This window comes from Abramis brama (assembly GCF_963993115.1).
Source record: "Abramis brama genome assembly, chromosome: 3".
Taxonomy (NCBI): Eukaryota; Metazoa; Chordata; class Actinopteri; order Cypriniformes; family Leuciscidae; genus Abramis; species Abramis brama.
This window is the reverse complement of record NC_139965.1, coordinates 16,418,505-16,435,951: the sequence shown is the minus strand read 5'-3', so window position 1 is coordinate 16,435,951 and position 17,447 is coordinate 16,418,505. Positions and strand designations below refer to the sequence as shown.

Below are 17,447 nucleotides of genomic sequence, written 5' to 3'. Positions count from 1 at the left end.
GTGCAGCATGTGCGTGCAGACAGCGAGGCAAATTAGGCCTAAAGACGCTTTTCTTTCGGTTTTATTTAATGGTACTATTTTATATCATGAAGAACTTCTGCTGAAAGGGGGTCCAGGAAATTGTGCTTGTATATTTTATAAACTGATGGTAGCAGTTAGGGTGGGGAAAAAAAATATTGACCTATTTGAAACCTATGGTTGAAACTGATTATATACTGTAAAAAGAGAGCGAGAGAGAGAGAAAAGAAACATGTATGGATTAATCATTCACAATATTGAAGACAATTTATGCTCGCTTCATCCTTTTTATTAACACTTGAATGTGGGTAAGTTTCATTTAAAAAAGCAACATTTCAAACAGAAAGCTGAGAAAATTGAATTTTTGTCGAAGACTTCATCCAGATTCAGAATGATGATCAAAACAGGAGTAGATCAAGTCCATCAACACCCCCAAAGCTTCATTTGTTTCCTCCTCATGGGTTCAACAATATTTAATTTGGTAATGTTAGGCAGTTTTAAACGTATATCTTATATAGGCCTAACTTACATATCAGTGTATGACATATAGTTAGTTAGAGCGATTAGAGATTAGACGGCTCAGTGTGCTTTTGAATTGCTTTCGTGGTACCACTGTAAATACATTAAAACAATACTCATTTATGTGAAGTCAAATATTGTCATTAACTCACCTTTAGGTAGCAGAATCGTCCCTTCTCCAAATTTAATAATGTTCAAGAAACTCACAGCACAATAGTAGTTTGCAAAATCATATTCCTCCACGTGAATGATGCTCAAATTAAAAGAGCCTCTTCCAATTCTGATAAAATATCCATTTGTCTTGTTAAAGTCATTTTGATATGTAACGCTTCCTGATTCATGTTCTGAATATGCCATAAGAAGTGGTTTCTTGCCAAAAGAATGTTTATACCATGAAATAGAATGTATTAAGTCATCTGAGTGAGAGCAGGGTAAAATCACACTGCTTCCAATATATATATATCCAAAATAGCTCAGAAATGTTGGTAATAAAAATACAATACAGTATTATGTCAAAATAATAAAAATAATATGTAATGATTAACTTGATAAAGCTCTTGAAATTTTAAAGGGTTTACTTACAACCTTAAAAGAAAGATGTCAGAATTAAAATTATAAGCATTGTCTGATAAGCATTGTTGCAATATTTGTTTACCCTAATTATTCATCTTTACCTGGGGCTACATCTATGACCACGATTCAAAGAACCATGCCAGAAGTATCTCAGGGCGACGCAGCATCTCGTTCCCTTCTCAAATGGTTACAGTCATAACCCTTTCGAGGGAACTCTCACTGCGTCGGAAGTAGCGACGCTATGGGAAAGATAATACCCACCACTACGCCATACTAACAAGTGTGTCATCATTATCAATCATGTCGAGGACAGCTTAGGACATAATCACCTGAGCCCCTGGAGCTTTCCTTGGTCTGCCGACACAAGTGGAGGATGATAAAAGGCCTGCAAAACTACTTCTCTAGAAAGCCCCAGAACTCTTGCATGTATAGTAGGTCTTAACCTCAGTGCACCACAAAGGAAACAAGATACCAGAGTGTGTCTCCCTAGATGTCAATCAGCCAAGGTGCTTGGCAGCTATGGCCACCACATGAACCTTAGCGTGGAGGATGATAGCAGAAAAGCGATCCTGGACAATGTTCCACCAATGAGTGATTATACAGGTGCTACAGACGCAATCACGCAGTGGTGTTCACATAGCGTCGCTACTTCCGACGCAGCGCAAGTTCCCTCGATAGGGAACATAAAAAGGTATGTGCTATGATCAAAGAAAAAAGGACAACTGTCAAATAGAAATAAAGAAAATAAGATCAAATAATCAAACTACAAGCAACAGCCCAAATAAATACAATAGAGCAAAGATACAAATAAAATAACATTGCATATTTCACTGTATAAATTAAAGATTAATCCTTAAAATTAAAGTTACAAAAAGCTATTAAGTCAAGAGCAGTGAGTGATTTCCTTGTCTTTTGTTGTTTAATTAACATTAAAAACACAGCTGTTACCTGTAACAATTTTTTCTTGTAGTGGGCGGGTTTTGGTGAGCTTTTGGGCTGGAAATCACCGTCCCAATCTGGCAACACTGACTACACTGCGGGTGCAGCATGTGCGTGCAGACAGCGAGGCAAATTAGGCCTAAAGACGCTTTTCTTTCGGTTTTATTTAATGGTACTATTTTATATCATGAAGAACTTCTGTTGAAAGGGGGTCCAGGAAATTGTGCTTGTATATTTTATAAACTGGGATGGTGGCAGTTAGGGTGGGAAAAAAAATATTGTGACCTATTTGAAACCTATGGTTGAAACTGATTATATACTGTATATAAAACCCTTAAATTGAATAAGCTGTAACAAAAATATACAATGGAAGGGTTATTTTTTACTCCGATGATGGAGGCAAGTATTTTTTTTCTGAGAATGGTGTAAGTGTGGTTTCAGAGAGAGGTGTGAAGACACACCAGTGGGGTCAGTCATATATTTGGAAAATTAATAAACTGTGATGTGTGCAAATCATAATTGCAAAAGTATGCACTGATGCAAACAGATGCACTTATGTAATTGTATGTAGCCTGTATATATTGGGTGGAAGTGATTTCATCAAGTACAAGTTCCTGGATCAGCATCTTTGTTGATCCTCGAACATTCCAATCAACTAATCAGATATTAGGGACAAGTTTAGGCTTACAACCAGGGTTAGGTGTTTCTACATCAGTGTTATTCACCTATCATTTCCATATGATTTTTTTATGGGTTACTTATGGGTAAGGTTAGGACCAAATTTTCAGACAGGAATGTTGTTCCAGGATCATTAAAATATGTTGAACCAGGAACATGTCTTACTTGGCAAAGTCACAGTGACCGTTATATTTTGTGTGTGTATATACTTCCACTTACCACAAGTGGATTGGGTAAACATGTACTGTACATACTGTATTTTTTTTTTTATACTGCAGGTAATCTCAGTCACTCAGGACATACAGGAAACTATATATATAGGCAATATACAGGCAATATATTTGACTGAATGATTAATACTTAATGTTCTATGCCAGGCTGATGACTCAGATGCTTTGAATTATACAGCTGTGAGCTTTCAACAAAATCCCTCCACCTTTAGAAGACCCAGCAAAAGTGACTCACAAGATAATTCAATATATACACGTGTAAGATAACAATAGATAAGTAAGTTTTACTTACACAGTATTCAGAGGTTTCTATTTAGAATCTATAAAAGTTGTCATTTTCCAATGTCAGATACCAAGACCAAAACCTGAAATGATGATTGAACTATCAAACTATCAAATAAGTTATCCATAATCATTGTCCTGTCCATTTATAAATGTATCGTTTGAATGTGCATCAAATAATGTACATTATACTAAAGAAATGAGTGAGTGAGACTGGTTGACTTTCTGTTGAATTATTTCGGTCACACTTTACATTAGCTGTCTTTAATGTACTAACATCAATAAATCAGTACAATGCACTTATATTGAATTCATATTATATGGAAAAACACTTTTGCTGCTATTGAGGTGGATACGGGACAGGTGTGGTGGTATGGGTTGGTTTAAGGGTGAGTTAAGGTTTAGGGAAGGGTCAACAGTGTAATTATACCTGTAATTACAGAAATTGGGTTACAGATGTAATTCCATGTAGGTATTTTATATAAATACAATGTAAAACATGTATGTACACAATAAGTGCATTGTATCAAATTATTAATTTTTATGTTAGTACATAGTAGTTAAAGACACTTAATATAAAGTGGGACCTTTATTTCTCCACTGAATTAGAGCACATCACAGCTCCAACATGTGCTGAAATTGTGTTAAATCCCTGTCCGTGGTTCTGAAATAAAATTAAGTCATTTTGAATGTAGCATGATTTCATTAGATACTGAATCTATCCAGAAATTGATGACATCATTGTTCACAAAGATATGACAAAGCCCATTAATAAACTAGAGCACGTAGATTTTCTTTGTGCAATATAATTATGAATTCAGTAACAGATTGTACTGATAGTTCATCTTGACCTTTGACACGTCCATGCAGACCATGAGTCAAAATAAGTTATTTTTTATTTTGCACACTGTAGATATCTGAAGTACAGTAATTGTGTGTTTTATAATTGTCTTTAACCATAAAAAATAGATACTATAATTACTATATTGTAACAGTCTTTTTACCTGCAAATAAACAACGATGAGGACAGAGGTTATTGTCTATGTGCAGGTAATGGTTAATATGCAGTTAACTCATGCAGTAAATATTAAGACAATTTATGTCTTTGTTCTGAATAGGAATCTTTCATACTATAACTATTAAAATTGTGATAAATTTGCTGTATTTTAGTCCTAGACTACAATATGTGTCCAATTTGCCTCAATTAATAATATGCCCTTTTAAAAACATTTTATAGGTAGCAGCAAATCTCAGTGATGGTACTTTTTACAAGCATTCAAGCACTTAAGAGTCTTTGAAAGGGAAATATGTATATGCAATAATACAGGAAGACAGATATGGTATGATTGACAAGACGTGCACACAAGCTCCTTCTGGTGGAGAAATGTATTAAAAGCTACCCTGAAGACATTAAAATAGGCCGTAAGGCTTGCTGTGCATTCAGCAGCAGAATGACCAGGCCGATGGATTCTAACTCTTAATGGTGTTTCTCTTAAAAGAAGAAATGATCCCTTTCCCGTTCACATTGAGGAACCTCAGTATAAACTGTAATGGATGAAATAAACATACTTTAAGACTTTCTGAGCTAAACTTCATTTAAAAAACAAACAAAAAACAAATACAATACTACTACTTCACTCTAACAAATGGCTTTAGGATGATATAAAATGTCTGTTTGTGTTCACTAATGTTGCTTTGGATCACAGGAATAAATTATACCATTTCAAAATCGTGTAAACTACTAATAATTGAACTGCTTACAAAAGGCAGATGAATTACTGCATAACATGAGCAGAGGTTTCAATAAATGGATGAATGAATAAATTGATATGCTTTCTTTATCAGGATGTTTATGTGACCTGAATATTTTTAGTACTTTTCCAACCGCAGGACTGGTGGCCCTGCTCTTACCTTACCGCCCACACTCCTTCACAGCCCACAAACACCTTTCTGAGGGGATCTTTTTTTTTCCATTAAATGCATTGTTTGTTTGTTTTCTGACCTTAATTATAGAGGAAGTTCAACAACTGCCAAAATGGCATGTTTTTTTGATCACGTTAACATTTTTATTTTATTTTATTTTATTTTGCTTTAGTACAAATAGAAAAGTGAGTGATAATTAATAATATTAATACTTAACTGAAAGGCAGAATAATAATGCCAAATAATGAATAATGTTGCATTTATTCTGTCTCCAAATGTTCCATTTTATGTGAGTATTTGCTTTCTAATGAAAGGTGCACTATATGTAACGTTTGGCCCTCTAGCGATAAAAAAAACAAAAAAAAACTGCATGCATTTTGCAGAAGAACATTGTTTTGGTTGTGCTTCAGCTCTGTGTGACTGTGTGGATGAATATGGTTATTATACTGGTCATAAAACATTCACTAGTAGACTTCAGAGATATAACCAGTTTAGATGGAAAGGATCTCAAGCTGACTAGCATTAATAGACATGGTACTTTCTTGAAAATAAATTCCAGCACAGCGCTACAACAACCAAAATGAAATGACCCTTCACAATAGATCATGCTTTACAATTAACTCTGTTATAGAGCGACATGGCAATTAAACTGTTCAATAAAATAACTTTCCCACCTGTTGTCTCTGAGTCGCTTTTACAACAGTTCAAATCCCACAGTTCTCGCCATCTCATAAAAGCCAAGCCAATGTTGATTCTTGTTGTATTACAAGTTCGGTCTCATTCTCTTTTTGCCAGCAGACTCTCCTCTGTTTGCCATTTTATTAAAACAGGTGATTCCGGTTGGAGATTTAGCGGCTCCATGTCAACCTTTCTCACTCACTGTGACAACTAACCTCTGTCACTCCCACACCATACACACGTCAAAGTAGCAGAATCAGCTTTTCTCTATTTACGGATATGATGAGAGACACGCGCGGGTGAGTGACATATGTATGCAATTCTGCTCGGCCTAAAATATAAACACATACAATAGACTTACCATATTGAATCGGGGTAAGGCAAAACACTTATTGGTGATGTATTGATTTATTATTTAAATGTTGTTGATTTTGAACACACACAAAAAAAAGTTACATAGTGGCCACATGGCCCAAATACTTTTTTTAAAAGTTTGATTAAATATAATTCTGAACATGATATTTTGATGCAAAACACAGGCAGGCACAGACAAAACATTTCAGGGGTTGAAAGGTCAAAGTATTGCACTGGTTCTGGTGTTAGCCTAGTTCTGGTCATGAATTTCTGTTGCTGCACAATAGTGGTGCAGGATCCTTCAGCTGTGGTCAAAGTGTGAAAGCAGGAAGTAAGAAAAAACAAACTTCAGATGTTGTCACACTGTTGGAAGAAAAAAGTTTCCACATGAAACCTTGCAGAAATTCAGTATTTGTCAGTTACAGATTCAGCCTCTTCTGATGAAAAGCAACAAACAAACAAACATGTCTTTCCAATATCATGGAGTGACAATTGATGCCATGCCACACATTTAAATAAACATACTGTAACTACTTTGATGTGTTAATATGTTAATTTCTGTCAATAAACATTCATAGATTACAAATGACATTTTAAATGTGTCAATCTAGTGGAAAACTATAGATGTGGTCACCATGATCATGAACACACCATTAACATTAAGATGAATCAGCCAATAGAATCATGTACTGTAAATGTGTTTTTTCTTTAGTACAGGGAGGTACAGTATATAAAGGTGAATCTCTCTCTGTCTTCTCTTTCGGACTGTGTTGAGGAGGAAGATAAACCTGTCATCGGCTCTACATGAAAACCAACATTGATCTTTAATGAAGTCTGTAAGTTGAGACTAAAAACAGAACCTCTTTTTTTATTATTCTTACTTTATGGAGTTTTGTTAATACCTTTTTTTAATTGGTTTATTTTTATTGTCATTTGCTTGTTCCTGTCTGTCAACTACAACTATTGTTAAACTACACTGATTTGGAAAATATATGCTAGACATAAATCAAATTGGACTGACTGATCTATTGGATCAATCTATTTTCCGGTTTTTTTTTTTAATCAGCTTTCCAAAACACGATTTTTTACCAAATATCTATATGCATAAACAACATGTCGTCTTGCATTAAAATGTATGTTTAAAAAATATTTGTGATCCACACAATGTTAAACAGTCTTGTATCTTAATTAGGTGGTTTAATTTAAGACAATAAATCATGTTGTGCTCGGTTTATCCATTTGAGGATTAATTTGGCAATTTGAAATGCATAACTCAACCACTGTTTTCTTTATGATTTTTTTTATTATTGTTATTTTCCTAAGATTCACTTCAGAGGTTCTAAATCAGACTGTTTGGAACTATCTCCTAAACATGATTCATCATTTTTTCATCTTTCATTTGTTTTACCTTTCAAAATGTAAGTATAATGCATAATGAAGCAAATCTACCACAAACAATATTAACTATTTTATCAGCCATGACATTTCATATTACATTTTTCTAGGCAGCTCAGATAATGCAGACGTCGTGGCTCAGAATCATCTGAAGATTGTTCAAGCTGGAGACAGTGTTAACTTCACCTGTATTTTACCCAGAGAGTCAAGAACCAGCGTTGTTTGGGTCAAGCGAAGAGTCGGAGAGAACCCCCTTCCAATTGTTTCATCATATCAAGCTTTACCTGTCGTCTTTGAAAATGGCTTTGACAAACATAAACGCTTTTTTGTAACAAAAGACGAGAGCAGTTTTAATCTGAGCATCACAAATACAGAAGAATCAGACACTGCAACATACTTTTGTATTAAATATATATATGTTAATTTTTATTTTGGTGAAGGCACTGATCTCATTATTAAAGGTAAGCAGAATATTCACTTAAATCTGACTGTGCTACATACAGTACATTGTGTCTGGTCAAACAAGCATTATGTTATTGTTATTTCTTTTCAGATGGACAGCTGAGCATTGACTCAGAGCATCAGAGACCTGAGACAGATCCAGATCATCCAGAAGAGTCTGCAGCGGCCCTGCAGTGTGCCGTCGTCACTCAGAGCTGTGCAGGAGAACACAACGTCTACTGGTTCAGACATGAATCTGGAGAATCTCCTCCAGGAATCATTTACACTCAGGAACGCAGGAACGCTCAGTGTGAGAGGAGATCTGATGGGAACTCTACCACACACAAATGTGTCTACAACTTGCCCAAGAAGAACCTCAGTCACAATGATGCTGGGATTTATTACTGCGCTGTGGCCACATGTGGAGAGATACTGTTTGGAGAAGGAAGAAAAGTTGATTCACCAGGGCCAGGTATCCACTGAATTTGCTACAGAAAATCTAAATCTCATGGTGTTGTTGTATCACTTAATATCTTTTAAAAAGAAGTTATTTTTCACATCTGCAGATACACCATGGAGTGCAATTGCCCTAGTTTTAGTAGCTTCAAACAGTTTATCAGTGATTGTGATCATAATTCTGGGCTCACAGTTGTGCAAACACCAGCAGAAAGGTAAGATTTACATGCTTTATTTAACTCTAGTATTCAAAGCAATGTCTACAAGTTTCAGTGCAGATGTAATATATACGTTCTTATTGTTTACTCAAGACGGGATCCCATATATTGTGCTTGATAAATCAATGGTAAGACTTTTTCTTTTGATTTATTTTCTCTTTATTTGATTGCTTTCAGACTCGGCTTTGTGTGCTTTATTCCAATATACATTTACAGATAAAATGTGAAACTGCATAATGTCTGCATGAAGTTTTAATCGGTTTTGGTTTTTCCAATTTTAATTCTATTTGTATTGTATGTTCATAATCAAAATATTTGAATCTATGTATCATTATAACTGTGGTTCTGTTTCAGGCTGATGACACCAGCACTACAGTCAATTATACAACGTATCACAAACGTATTTAACCTTTAGAAGGCTTAAGGAATAAAACTGGCAGAACAAAAGTTTGACTTTCACCTCATCTATCAGGCATTTAGCAGTTGTTTGAAAGAAGACATTTTTAAATGGCAAAATTTACCACATCAAATGATTACAACACATGCCTTAGTTTGTATTAAAAAAAACTAGGACATGAATTTACAATAATACAGTATGGACATTAACTGTGGAAATCAACATCAAACTGCTGTTGATACTGTATGAGCTTAAGTTGCACTGTATGAAACCTGATATATTTCTTTCAAATCTTTTCTCTTGTAAAAAATTAAACATTGTGGAAGATGTGTTATATCTTCCATTGATTATGCTTATACAGTACATTCGATATAAATGTTAATGGTTAAAATGTTGGTTTTATGCTTAGAAATACAATTTTCCTGCTTTTTTGTTTCATACTGAATATGATTTTTTTTTTTTTAAATAATAAAAAATTATAATTCAATACTAGAGTGTTTAATTTGTCAGAGGACAGATGTCAGGATGTCAGATACCATGAGAAAACATAAATAATATAATAAATAAATGTCTTAATCATAGTATATTAAACCTCTGTCACTGTTGTGTTCTGTTTAGTTTGTTTTCATTGGACTTGTCTACCTGTCATCTCGTCACGTGTCGTCTTCAGTCATTATCAGTTCATCCGTATCACCTGTGTCTAGTTAATTATCATCTGTTCCACCTGTGTTTCTGTCATTAGTGTTCACCAGTGTTAGTAGTGTGTGTGTGTGTGTGTGTGTGTGTGCGCGTGTGTGTGCGCGTGTGTGTGCGCGCGTGTGTGTGTACCTACTGGAATTATATAGTAAGTAAAGTTTGTATTGGAGCCTTTTGCCTTCTCGTCTTCTTCTGCCTGCACCACACCCTGACAACCTCAATGTTATTTACTCAAATGAAAGCTCAGTGCATTGCGCTGAAACCTTTTCAAAGAATATCCCTTAGGTAAACTGCAATTTTATTAAATGTACACACACTGACAGGAAATAAGACCTTCACATATTGTGGACCTATTGCTGCTGTCATTGTATGGATCATACTTTATTGCTTAAATATTTGTACTATTTTCTTATGTAACAAATTAGCTCAAAAGGGAAATATGTATAATTAATTATAACAAAATATAATTAATTATAAATGTTTCGATTAATTTTAGAATTGACTGTAGCAGAATTAATAGTACAATTATTTAATCAGTTCGTTCAAAGAACAGACAACATAATCAATTATCAATTCTAGGAAATAAATTATCTTCCTGGCCAAGATCAATATGTTTAAGTGACTTTGATTTTGTGAGTGGCAAACACAGAGAATGGGAGCTTTAGTGTAAATTCTGCCAGGAAGACTCAATCGTTACGTCACTAATTACTTTCTCATCTAACCAATCGTGCTCTAATACTAGTAGTATAAAAGATCGGTATTTACACATGTCTGAGTTCGGAGATGCTGACGCCAACATTCACCTCCGTCCTCCTCACCACCACCAGGATGGTCTCTTCCCATACCTCCCGGGGGTCGGCTGCACCCCGCCTTCGTCTTCAGGCAGGAATTGACGAATCCATTAAGATCCAAAGAACTTTATATCATAATACTTGCTTGCTGGGCTGTTAATAGATTTATGCTTTGTTACATAATTTTGCCTCCCGAGTCTTTCTGGTAGAACTATAAAGCTTGGATATAATGGTTTAATAAACAAAACTATGGGTATGGAATAAAGAAAGTAAAGAAAGAGAGAAGTGAAGAGTAAGGCAATATTACCATCAGTTAACCACAACGTACGAGAAACATCAAAGAATCAGGGTCACCTTAAAAGGGGCACAATAACTTATAAAGGCTTTAAATAAAGGCTGTGAATGGGTACTTGCATTGACTTCTGTTGCTGAACAAGTCCAGATGCAGTGAATTCTGGAAATTCTTGATGATTTTGTCAGGAGTGCGCTGAAGCATTTGTTTGGGTTCTTCTGGGTGGTCCATGTTGAATGAAGGTAACTTGAAGATAAAGATGCCGGAAGGAGACAGGAAACGTAGTGTCTCAAAAGAGATAGAGCGAAGATCTGAACTGATCAGAGAACTCTTAAAGGCCCTATCAGTTCACACACATTTGGTGAGGTGACCAATCAAAGATGTTCGGGAGAACGTCTTTGTTCCATCTTGCATGTTTATGGTGGCATGGAGAATTTGTGCAGTTTTTACACAAAGGTAAAAATATTATGATGCATTTTATCATAACATCCTATACACTATAAATTATGAAATGTAAAGAGGTTTCTTTTAATACCAAGAACGTCTAGGTCTAGCCCAATCACCTTCAAGTGGTAACAAAACGAGCCACTCCAATACAAAACTTTACCATCCAATATTTTTGTTTTCATTTTCTGGTCTATGAATTAATAAACGTCATTGTGATATAATCTCGCCTTCCGAGTCTTTCTGGTAGATCTGCTCTTTCAGCCGAAATACCCAGGGATTAATGAAGCTCTGAATGAACAGTGCGCTGGATCCACACACCGCTGGAAGGCGCCTTCACACCGGCAGAGAGAACCCAAAAAAATAGCAATAATAATTGGTGTTTTCTGAGATCTTTCTCCTAATAGCAATGAAAATAGCTTTTTGCTCTCTTTTAGAGAAATTTGCACTTTCCTCTTCTGAGGGTGACTGGATTGACCGATCGTTGTACAACAGGCTAAAAGGACTGACAAGGTAATATATGTTTAATGGATATATATTTTTAAGATTATATATTTTACCTCATCATAGTTGTCATAGCTGAAACTACTGTAACTTTTTCTTAGGCCTCAACTTTTCTAAGATGTTTTTTTCTCTAACAATGGAAAGCAACTTGCAGTGGTTGACTGTTTGAATGTTGTTTCTTGGTTTTGATTCAGAGTGTGTTAAAAACAGACAGAGGTCAGTCTTGTGGGTAGGAAACTGCTTTAGCCATGAAGTGCATGTGTCACACATGTGCATGCAAACAGATATCATAGTTCAAAGCTTGTGTGTGTGTGTGTGTGTGTGTGTGTGTGTGTGTGTGTGTGTGTGTGTGTGTGTGTGGGGTTATATATACAGTATGTGTATATATATATACAATATATTGCGCTTAAAGTTAAAAGCCTTACATATATTAATTAAAATGAGACACCTCAAATGCTGAAAATGTATCTGCTGACATTCACCCCAGCGACTCTCACATAATGATCAGTTTCTTCCTGCCTCTCATGCGACAGGAAATGATGCAGCTCATCTCTGACAGCTAGAGTCACATCCTCTCCTTATATGGACAGAGTCTGAGTCTGCCGTAGGTTTATAGTGGTGTAAACAAGGCCCAAAATGATCATGTGTTTTGTGAATGAAATCCAGTGAGCCTGTTAGTGGGCAAAAAATACATTATTTCTGTGAACACAATATAGCTGAAGTGCTCTTATCTCTTTGATCTGGTGTGTGGGTTGTGTGTGTAGTCTTGTATGATGGCTTAGGTACTTTTGTGTTTAAGAATCAACTCAAATGTCCACTTTACATCAGATCATCAAAGACTTATGAAAACATTAACTTTGAAACATAACTTAAATTTAAGCAATATCTGAACATGAGATTTATTTAAGGCTCTTTAAAAATGAACCATATTGTGCAATAGAAGCATCTTTTTTTAAATTGAATATTGCATTGTGAAACATTAAATATGCATTTCATAGCTATCCTGGTTCACTGCTTTGAGGAATATTTGTCAGATTATGATCAGTTTGCATGTGTTTTATTCAAGTGTTGAACTTCTGAAAATTCTGTTTGTGCATTAATATGAATATGAAAAGATTTATGTTAGGTCATGTTTTATTTCAGTGCAAAATTAGTTATTGTGTCTCTGTCCTTGGTGCTGAAATTACAAATCTGTGTCCCATACACTTCTGACTTTAATGATTTAAGGCTGTAACGACTGCGAGGATTAACCACGAAGACTAATCTTCTTCCAAAGGATTAATTCAACCTTTCCGCTTCTCGCCGAATGAGGGGGGACGATTTGGTCAGAACATCATCATCATCAATCTTGCCATCGGGTCCGTCAGAAATATTATGGGGAAAAGAGAAACATGTTATTTTTCAATAATAATTTTTTAAAATGAATAAAAATGTGTTTTTTCTACTGCTACCTCACCCACAAAAATAACTGCTGCATTAGGCCATTGTTTTCAGTGAAGAGACTCATTTCCTGTTTTTGTTCTTATGATACTGACAAAATAATCATTAACCATATTTATATACATACAGATGCTAACCATTGTTATGTGTACCTTATAGTTTTAATATGCAGTAGGCAGTTTATCAAACGTCATACAGAATTTCTGTTCCGTTAATCGTTGTCTGTCTACGGTACATAAAGAAGGCTTTTTTTCTTCTTCTTTTTTTGCAATGGAAGGGTAGTTGGGTTTTAACATGTTGTGGTTTTGTTGCAGCAACAGGTGTGAAAAAAGACGTGTGAAAACAAACAGAAACGGAGGACGGGGTCAGTCTCACTCCACTACACAGTGGTAAATGCTTACCAGCACTCAGATCTGACCCATCTGCCAACTTTGAAATGTAGCTTACAACCGCAATCATATTTCCTTTAACTTCAAAAAGCAATTCTTAAAAAAAAAAAAAATCCTTAGCATTTATGAGATTCAGTTACAGTGTAGGAAATGTGTCTGTGATTTTCAGTAAAGCTGTTTTAAAACACTCTAGTATGTATCGGGAAAAGGTACTTAATTTGTGAAAATAGCTTAATATCTGATCATATTTTTAATTATAGTCTTCCTTATTATTTCCACATGTTAATGTAATTATCAACTTTTTTTGGGGGGGGGGGGGGGGGGGGGGTATTATAACTCCAACACCGCATCAGTTGATTGGCTGCTGTCACAGAAGTGGTTTTCACCAACTTCAAAACCCTTTTCAAATGACCAATCAGCTTTTACAGCCGTGTGAATAAATAAGACAGAAGTGTATATGCACCTCATTTGTTTGAAGCAGAGATTGAAGGACACATGGTATATGGACAGTCGACTGGTCTGCCTCTATTATATACCAGGCGTGAAAGGGTTGTTTTGGGCTTATTCGTGTTTTGTTTTTGTTGTTTTTTTCCCCAGGGGAATTTAAAATACGAGGATAATTTTGGAAGACAAGTGATCATGAGATATTATTTAATAATTTTGTTCTTCTCAACAATAGGTAAATATACTTGAATTCTTTCCTATTCAACAGAACACTATTTAATGTCTATTTATCAGAACTCTGTCAATTAAATGTACCTGCTTGATTTTGCAGTCTGCTTCTCTGATGTGTCCTCTAATGTGGATGTTGTTCAGGAAGATGTAAAAGTAGTTCGAACTGGAGAGGATGTGAATCTTACTTGCAGCTTTTCAAAACTTCTGCAATCGACAAAAGCATGGTTTAAACAGACGGCTGATGGAAGATTCATACAAATTGAAAATATATGAAATATAAAAATATAAAAAATAAATTAGAGCAATGACATTCAAGGTAAAAAAATATATAAATTTAGCAGCATTATCTCATTTATCATAAGAAACATAAGAGCTTTATCTTGATTCTGAACTTTGAATAAAAATATGAACAGCGATTATATTAAACAATGTTTAATATTGGTAACATATGATAAGCCTCATTGGTGATATATTTGACGTGGGGAGAGAGTTGTGGAAGGCCTATACTTAATGTTAAACATAAATATATAGCAGCAAAGACAACGTCGGCAGTGTTGACGGCAAAATATGCTACAGAATAATTCGTTCTGTATTGAGAGGTGCAAATTACATTTTATATTGTATTTGTCAAAACTTTCAAACATCAAAATGTCATTGATTAATATGTATTCATGTCAAAATGACAGAAACATCTTTTCCTATTCTATTTTGCCTGGAAACGCTTCCAACACGCGTGCGTGTCACGTGAAAAATAGGCGTCGGTTCTATTTCTAGCATGCACGCGTTTCATAATGCAGCCATGTCGCTGTAGTGTTTTGTCACATGACACTGACAGCGGCAGGTTCTTTTCTGCGTGCGTCAGGAAAAAAAACAGACGTCCATAGGGAGGCGTTTTTTTTTTAAAGTATCGATACTGATAAATTTAGGTATCGTGACGTTTTTCATTTCCGAGTATCGCGATACTTTTGAAGTACACAGTCTAGTGATACCCTTATTCTTTAGCGTGTGTGATTGTGTGGCTCATTCGTTTGCTTTTTCAGGGGAATTCCAAGCCTGAGGATAATTTTGGAAGACGACTGATCATAAGATATTACTTCATTCTTTTGCTTTCCTCAACAATATGTAAATATACCTAAATGCTTATGCTTTGTAAACATATAAACAACTCAAACATTTAACACTTTATAACACATTTAACTCTAAAGCTATCTAATGTGTGCTTAATTTTGCAGTCTGTACTTCTGAAGTGAATGTTGTTCAGCAAGATTTAAAAGCACACACAACTCTTCAGCAGTCTTTGATAGACACGCTTCATCCAGGGGATTCAGTGAATTTGCAGTGCAGCATCTTCAGTGAGAGTTGTGCTGGAGAACACAGCGTCTACTGGTTCAGACAAAGCTTGGGAGACTCTCAAGGAGTCCTTTACACCAAAGGAGAGAGAAATGGTCAGTGTAAGAACAGCAGTGAGTCTCAAACGCAGAGCTGCGTCTACAATCTCCTCAAGAGCAACATCAGTGACTCTGATGCTGGGATTTACTACTGCGCTGTGGCCGCATGTGGAGAGATACTGTTTGGAAAAGGAACTCAACTCAATTTTAGAGGTAAGGTTTTTGGAGACATATTTAATTTTGCCACCCAGGAGGAGCATTTAAATCATTAATTGTGGGAAATAATAGCAATGGACTGATCTGTTATCAGTAATATGAATTATGTCTTTTCAGAGAGTGGTGTGAATACAGCCCTGCTTGTTCTTGGGATTTCAAACATCATATTTTTTACTTTAACTGTATTTCTGGCCATAAAACTATGCCAGAATCCGAATAAAGGTAAGGTAGTTTTTTTTACCACACATTGATAAGACATCTACAGTATTTATTTTAACAATATTTATGAAAATACAACAATTGCCACTACAGAAATATTATATTTTATTATCTTTTTAATAAAACAATTTTCTTATTCACCCACAATCCACAAACCTCAAGAGAGTCAAGTAAGTTTCTGGTTTTATGTTTGAGATTCAAATCATATATTTATTAATTAGAATCATAAAGAAAGTCTTATCACATGCAAATTATTATGCTAGTGGGTCTCATTTTTTGTGACAATGTCTTTGATGTTTGTTTCTTCTTCTGCATTATTGTAGGGTGAAGACATTCTGAGTTATGCAGCTCACAATTCTTTCATGGCAAATGGACTCAAAGTAAAGATTACTCAAGAACACTCTCTGGTGACATACAGCATGTATAGTGAAAGAATGCCAATAATCGCAAAACAGAAGTAACAGTTTCCCATTCAAGCCTAGTTTATGAGGTACAACATGTTTTACTGTATATTTTCAGCACTGCTTTGTAACAGTGTGTATACATACCAGATTTGCAACAATTAATGTCACATCGCAAGTCTTTTTCATATTATTCTGTAATTTCCTTACCTTTTTATCATGTTATTTGAGATTTACATATAGTTGGTTGTACATGTACATATGGTCATTTATATAGAACAGAAACCAGACCACAGATTTGTACTTAACTTAAACTGTACTTAAATAATATTGTGTTTTTGATACTTGAAAGTATCTAAATTAAGATGATAATTTCTCAAAGCACATGCCACAAATTCCTTGTTTGTAGTGCAAATGTAAGACATGATTTTTAGCTTACAAAGTAATTATTCATAAATGGTGTTGTGTAAGATGCATGTTCTGTGATATCTACATACATGCCTATAATGTCCCCCCACAAAATATAACAATGTAATATAAATGTGTGGCTTCACATTTCTATTGTGCAAGTAAATAACTAAAAAAGCTTTATCCATTATTGTTTTTGTATCTTGCTGTATGTCTCTTTTTATACTTAACTAGTGCAAAATGCCCTGCAAAATCAGTTTTTGCGTGTGTTTTTAGTAATTGTTGGTTTGGTGCCCGTGAAAGAGACTGTGAACGCATTGAATTCAGGGAGCAGGCTAGGTTACTACAAATGATGGCTGTGAATAAACTATAATATTCAGAAGTAAACAGTGTAGCTGACTGAGTGTTTATGAATACCACAACCTTCTAAGTGCTAGTGCAAAATGCCCGTGCAAAATCAGTTTTTGAGTGTGTTTTTAGTAA

The 17,447-nt window shown here is 35.1% G+C and overlaps 3 protein-coding genes across 3 annotated transcripts in view; all 3 read left to right on the top strand.

Annotated features, from left to right (window-relative positions):
* LOC311079676 (uncharacterized protein) overlaps positions 1–3,159 on the top strand; it is a 61,793-nt gene extending 58,634 nt beyond the window's left edge. The window contains exon 7 of the mRNA XM_084109315.1: positions 3,105–3,159. The gene's annotated coding sequence lies outside the window, so the exon portion shown is untranslated. The remainder of the gene's footprint in view (positions 1–3,104) is intronic.
* A 3,804-nt stretch (positions 3,160–6,963) lies between these two features.
* LOC311079683 (uncharacterized protein) overlaps positions 6,964–17,447 on the top strand; it is a 49,896-nt gene continuing 39,412 nt past the window's right edge. The window contains exon 1 of the mRNA XM_084109322.1: positions 6,964–7,030. The gene's annotated coding sequence lies outside the window, so the exon portion shown is untranslated. The remainder of the gene's footprint in view (positions 7,031–17,447) is intronic.
* LOC311079681 (uncharacterized protein) lies at positions 6,973–9,242 on the top strand. The gene is made up of 7 exons (XM_084109320.1): positions 6,973–7,030; positions 7,518–7,612; positions 7,700–8,050; positions 8,143–8,502; positions 8,597–8,701; positions 8,798–8,832; positions 9,059–9,242. The coding sequence occupies exons 2-7, from the start codon at positions 7,567–7,569 to the stop codon at positions 9,110–9,112; spliced, it is 951 nt and encodes a 316-aa protein (XP_083965446.1). The 5' UTR covers positions 6,973–7,030; positions 7,518–7,566; the 3' UTR covers positions 9,113–9,242.